Raw genomic sequence first — 6572 nt, 5'->3', positions numbered from 1 at the left:
TTTGTCAATTTTAATTCAAGATTTTGTAGATTACTGAAAAAACAGCTTACTAAAAACACTGCGGTAAATCAGATCTGTAGATAATTTTTTTTTTTTTTGCTATAAAATATTGAGCAAATTGATTTTTTGTTTCTTGAATTAGTTTGCTTGGGATTTCATGACTTATAGACTGCTGTAGGTATTTCAGCCTTGATTCTGTGAAACTAATTTCTGTTGTCTTTTCAAGGTCAAAAACAAATGTGGCTAATGAAAAAGGAACTTTAGCAGCTGAAGCTGTTCCTGATAACCAAGATACAGAAATGTGAGTGCTTTTTATTGAAGTCATGAAAGTCATATCTTCAATAATAAATTCTGCATTTCATTGCATATATTCAGCATTTAGCAAACTATGTTTTAATTAGTCATATTGGAGAGCTGCCTTTAGTCTGTACATTGGATTGTCTCCTATTAATACCTTCCCAAATATTGTAGGGAAAAAATGGCTCCTCTTTTAAGCTTACGTACCCGGCGTCAAAGACCTTTTCATTTGGAATTAATACTATTTCTATCTGATAAGCCCAACATTTATGTGGCCAAATTAAGTGAGTTTGGTCCCATTTTATGACTTTCCTTGCCATATTTGTTAAGTGAATCACTGCAGTTGTTAAATTAGTAACACAGTTAAGTGAATCTGGTTTCCCCATTGACTTTGCTTGTCAGAAGGTTGCAAAAGGGGATCGCATGACCCCAGGACAATGCAACCATCATAAATGTGAGTCAGTTACCAAACACCCAAATTTTGATTATATAATCATGGAGGTGCTACAATCGTCATAAGTCACTTTTCAGTGCCGTTGTAACTTCAAGCGGTTACTAAACGAATTGTAAGTTGAGGACTTAGCTCAGGCATCACCTTGTCCTCCTTGATTTCATGTGCTCTGTAAGAAAGTCACATTCCAATAAAGGCAGTTTTCCTCAATTGTATAAACCATGATAGCTGGCTTCCCATATCAAGCCATGATATGCCTTTGGCCCGTGTGTAATTCTAGCCACAGAGAGATGGGTTCTCTATCATGCTTTATAGCATGACACCTCCAAGTAGCCATTTTGCATCCATCTCTATTGAAAAGTTATTGGCATGAATCCGAAATTAATCATCAGTGCTCAACGTTGGTTTGGACTTGCTGGGAGTTGGGTAGAGATGGACAGATCTGCAGTGCTACTAAGGAGTAATTCTTCGCTTTCGTTACCTCAGATCTGGCCCACATTCATCAAAGCACTCCAGGAAAAAAGCTTTGAATTCAGCAAGAGTTGCCGGGCGGCCATCTTCTGTGGCCATGCAGAGCGGCCCTTCCCCAGCTCGGACGAAGGGCGAGAGCCAGACGAAGTTACCCAAACCTAAAATTGATCTTCGAGCCCTCTTTGATTACCACTTCACAAGAAAGCAGCACCGCTTCCGCAAACGACGGACCCCTACGGAGAGGAAAGTGAGTAGACCTCACAAGTATGGCAGAAAATGGCCGGAAAGACACAGAATTCCAGAAGAGGAGCAGAGGAGGAGAATGAAAGACAGAGGAATTGTATTTCCTTTTGTGGAGAAATACTACGGCCGGAAGCACCTTCCTTTAAAAGTGGTGCGAGAATATGAGGTAAATTATACTTCCACACTACTTTTTTTTGGGGGGGGGGGAATGTTCAGTAGGGGTAGTCCTCAACTTACGACCACAATTGAGCCCAGAATTTATGTTGCTGAGACATTTGTGAAGTGAGTTTTGCCTCCATTTTATGACTTTTCTTGCTCCGTTTGTTAAGTCAAGCCCTGCAGTTCTTAAATTTGTAGCACAGTTGTTCAGTGAATCTGGCTTCCCCATTGACTTTGCTTGTCAGAAGGTCGCAAAAGACAATCACATGACGCCAGGATGTTGCAACCGTCATAAATATGAACCAGTTTTCAAGCATCTGAATATAAATCACGCAACCATGGAGATGCTGCAACGGTCATAAGGGTGTAAAAAGTGTTAACTCAAGTTTTTTAAGTGCCGTTGTAACTTTGAATAGTCACTAAACAAACTTGTAAGTCGAATACCTGTAATGTTTTTGCGGCTGTCATCCACACACTTGCTGACCTCCAGATGTTTTTTTTTTTAAATAACATTTTATTAATTTTCCAGTTTTATATTTAAGTATTTACAAAGCAACTTGGTGACTGGGTTAATCAATAGTTCGATAATAAAATCTTTAGTGCAAATCTCAGGTTACAACATCAGATATTTCTTCTCTTTTCCCTTAACATTTACTGTCTCATATTCAAGCTAGTACAATTCTAGTTATATCAACACAATGAAAACATCATTATTACATTTATCAATACATTTTTAGCTTATACATATCTTAATTACATTCAATCTTCATAAACAATCCATATCCTGTTATTAACTTTTGCCCAATTTTTAGTTTCTCATCAATATTCCAATTTAACCTTTCATATTTATAATTTGCAGGCTTTGGGTAACCAACATTTCCCTTGTCTCAGTTCATAACAAAATATAATATCCAAAATACACATTTTCTCTATTTGAGTTTAATCTTGTTCTATTTCCTAAAAGTTGTCTATTTCCCACCATATTAAATCACCTATTTAATAATACAATATCCCCTTTAATAAATCAAACCCATTATGTATATTACCTGGGTTAATCAAACATATTCATGATAATTCATTTTCTTTTCCCTTTTAGGTCTAATTTTTAAATATTAAACAAAATCCTTATTTTCAACTAATTTGCAAGTATTTTAAATCTAATAACCAAAATTCCCCTTATCTCAACATTTCCCTTTAACCCTCTAATTAATAAACCTCCAGATGTTTTAACGGTGGTTAGCATGAGTTGGGAAGGCTGATCTAGGCTCTCAATTGTTTTGTTGAGAATGCTTGGCTGTTTCTTGATTGTGTTGATGGAAGGAAAACTTTGCAGTTGACAATTTTGTCCCCTATTAATTTTTGAGTGGTTTTTAGACATGCACTTTTGTTTGTGGCTGAAAAAAAAATCCTTCTCTCCCAGCATGCAGCTTTGAAGGGGTTTTTCAAATACATTGAAATGCTGAAATATGAACATCATTTGAAGAAGTCCTTGACGCAGTTGAATGCTGAAGGCGATCTTGAAAATGAATGCTTGGAATCACGGCGGCACAAATACCTGGACGACGATGGACCCATTTCTCCCATTGCAGAGACCAAGTAGGTACAATTAGACCTCCTAAGGTTGGGTTTTGCAATCCAAAACCCAGCCACAATTATGTGATTATTGAAGTTTTAATTGAATTTTGCCCTTCAAACAGTCTGATCTTAATAGACCATATGATTTTATCTGATACCTTTTTGTGTAAAGCTTCTGATGAAATTTTACTCAAGGGTCATTTTTCAATTGATAAAAAAGAATCCAAATATTTTCAGGGATTAAGAATTTAGCTGCCCAAAATAAAAATATAATCAGCTTTGTACTAAATGCCCCCTATTCTCTTCATTGAATATAATACAAGTATAAGTAGTCCTTGACTTACAACTATTTGTTTAGTGACGGTTCAAAGTTACACTGGCACTGAAAAAAAGTGGTTTTCACAGTTAATACCATTGCAGCATCCCCCCGTGGTCACATGATCAAAATTTGGACACTTGGCAACTGACTTATATTTATGACAGTTCCAGTATCCCAAGGTCATGTGATCCCCTTTTCTGACCTCCTGACAAGTCAATGGGGAAGCCAGATTCACTTAACAACCATGTTACTAATTTAACAGCTGCAGTGATTCACTTAACTGGCAAGAAAGGGGCATAAAACTCAACTGTCTCACTTAACAACAGAAATGGGCTCAATTGTGGTTCTAAGTCGAGGACTACCNGAAGTGCAACTGCATTGTTTAGTGACAGCTATCCTAGTCCTTGTAGCTGCTGTTAACCGAATCCCATGGAGGAGTGATCGGTCGTAAGTCAAGCGCTATGCATAATTTTGAAAAAATAACTAAAAAAGCCACACATTTCCGACTGAACTGAAGTTGTAGCTTTATGATACAGGTTCTGCAGCTAAGGCTAGAGGTAAAAGGAAAAATGTGAATGGTAATGCTAAATGAAGGCTGGATATTGAGGCTTAGAACATAAATTCAGCTGAAGATGTAATCATATTCTGGAAACATGGTGCCAGAGAAGATGGATGTAAGTCTAATATGATAATTGTTCTGTTTCAGCAACGATGAGGTTTCTGGGAATGAAAACATTGGTGCCAAAATAGTGGTAAGTTTCTGATAACTGAAGCTTGCCACATCAATTCTACTGTCACTCTATCTTGGGAAAATGCATTAGAAATCAGGCCAATGCAAAATTAATTTTGTACGATGTTGTAAAAATTAGCATTCCTGCTTTCCATATTTTTACAGGTAGCCTTGACCTAATGATCACAATTGGAACTAGAATTTCTGTCTTAGTCATTGCCATCACAAGTTGAAACAGACCCAATTTTTATAGCAGTCATTAAGCAAATCCAACTTCCATAGTGGCCGTTTTTTTTCTGGGAATTGGCAATTTTTTTTAGAAATTATGATTATGTGACCATAGGATGTTGCAACTGGTTGTAAATGCGAGCCAGTTGCCAAGCACACAAATTGCAGTTATGACTGTGGGGGGTTACACAACGGTTGTAAGCACAAGGACACTTGTAAGTTAACTTTCTGTAAGGTGTAAACAGTCTTAAAGTCAAGGATTGTCCCTAAATCAAGGCTTATCTGAGCCATCCTATTGCTCATTGTTTTGGATCTTGCAGAATAAGGCTGCACGGCTTGTTGCAGAAGCTAAAAGTGTTAGATCCCCAGTTTTCTGTGTTCAGAATACTGTGTTAGTTGAGGGCCCTGCAAAAATAAGACTTTTAAAAAGGAGATGGAAAAGAAGGAAAGAAAATGGAAATGGAGTAAGTTAGAAGAAGATAAATTAAAATGGCAAGTCTTGCTAGCTAGCAATATCCCCCCTTCTAAACTAATGGACAAGGGGCCCAACCACTAACCCAGGGCATTCCAGGTATTTACCGGTTTCCAGAATGCCAGCAGATTTGCCTGCCTGCCTGCTTGTTTGCAAAATACATTTTTGAAATGAGTTGAGATTCTGCTTAATTGCTCTGATATTGGCGTTCTTTTTCAGTGCCCTGCTGGTTTCTCTTTTCCAGGACAACAGCTGCTTCATATTAAGCAGCAAAATTCCCAAGAAAAAGAAGAAATCGAACGCAAGGAGAAAGTGAGTGGCAACTGTTAGAAATAAGAACTTTTTTTAAAAAAAAAATGGAATACCTAGAAGGCATGCAAATGAAATGTACCATTCTGAAGATCCAAGCTACCTTAATGAAGTCTCTTAGAAGCAAGCAAAATACAAGCCAGGTATTTAGGTTTAATTTTTCTTTCTTTCCTCTCTCAGCGCTTAAGTGTATAATTCTTTCTGAACATCAGACAATGGCTTTTACACCGGTATAACTGCTTTACGTGCACAAAGTTTGCATGACAATGAGCCAATCACAGTTTTGTCGCAATGAGGGCACATATGTTTCATTCACCCTCTTATCCTAATATGTTAAAGGTGTTTTCTTACCACTTAAAATTTGCATTTATGAGGTGTGGTGAGTTCTAAATTCTTGGTAGCACTCACTAAATCCAGTAATCCAGACAACTAGAGCAGTGTTTTTCAACCTTGGAAACTTTAAGATGGGTGGACTTCAACTCTGGCTGAGGAATTCTGGGAGTTGAAGTCCACCCATCTTAAAGTTTCCAAGGTTGAAAAACACTGAACTAGAGGATATGTGTAATAGTGCCGAATATCTGTTGCTCGGGTGTAGGATGAGGATGAAGGTTTGTTCTCTAGGCTTGTGGATTGGTTTCCAAACATTTTGTTACCAGGCTAGGTAACATCTTCAGTGGCTTTTAGGGGACGTCAGTGTTCTGTTCTGTAGGATATATAATTGGATCTACAAGGGCAATTCGTAAATAAGCCTCCGTTTGGTTATCAGTGACAGACACTTGGCAGACACAGAACTTTTATTGTACACATTAGAAAACTACAACATTACATTACTTTTCTACATAATCGCCATTCCAATTGAGGCACTTGTCATAAAGTCTTACAAGGTTTGAAATTCCTTAGTAGTGGTCGCTCAATGCCAGATCTGGGTTATGGAGGGAGGTGATTAAAAACATCCCAACGGGAACTGCTTCAAAAGTTCTTGGGTGCGTCTAACGGTATGCAGGTGAGCATTATCGTGAACCAACATCACACTGGAAGTCAGCGTGCCCCGATGCTTGTTATGGATGGCTCGTCTTGAGTTTTCATAACAATTCACAATAGACTTCAGAATTGATGGTCGAATCATGCTCTGTGAACTTCACTAGCAGTTACTCCTTTGGCATCTTCACATTTGGTGGGATTTTCTATGGCACCACTTACCGGTGTGGTGTTGGTTCACGATAATGCTCGCCCGCACACCGCTAGATACACCCAAGAACTTTTGAAGCAGTTCCGTTGGGATGTTTTTGATCATCCCTCTCCCCATAGCCCAGATTTG

The 6572-nt window shown here is 38.1% G+C and overlaps 1 protein-coding gene across 1 annotated transcript; it reads left to right on the top strand.

The window, feature by feature from the left end:
- The first annotated feature begins 232 nt into the window (after positions 1-232).
- Positions 233-5293, top strand: LOC107299936 (TATA box-binding protein-associated factor RNA polymerase I subunit D-like). The gene is made up of 5 exons (XM_015829279.1): positions 233-301; positions 1235-1628; positions 3042-3217; positions 4222-4267; positions 5190-5293. Exons 2-5 carry the CDS (start codon positions 1317-1319, stop codon positions 5259-5261), a joined length of 606 nt encoding a protein of 201 aa, XP_015684765.1. The 5' UTR covers positions 233-301; positions 1235-1316; the 3' UTR covers positions 5262-5293.
- Positions 5294-6572: the final 1279 nt, after the last annotated feature.

This window comes from Protobothrops mucrosquamatus, unplaced genomic scaffold (assembly GCF_001527695.2).
Source record: "Protobothrops mucrosquamatus isolate PMUCROS unplaced genomic scaffold, P.Mucros_1.0 scaffold5736, whole genome shotgun sequence".
Classification (NCBI taxonomy): domain Eukaryota; kingdom Metazoa; phylum Chordata; class Lepidosauria; order Squamata; family Viperidae; genus Protobothrops; species Protobothrops mucrosquamatus.
The sequence above is the reverse complement of the archived record's forward strand: the minus strand, read 5'-3'. Positions and strand labels throughout refer to the sequence as shown.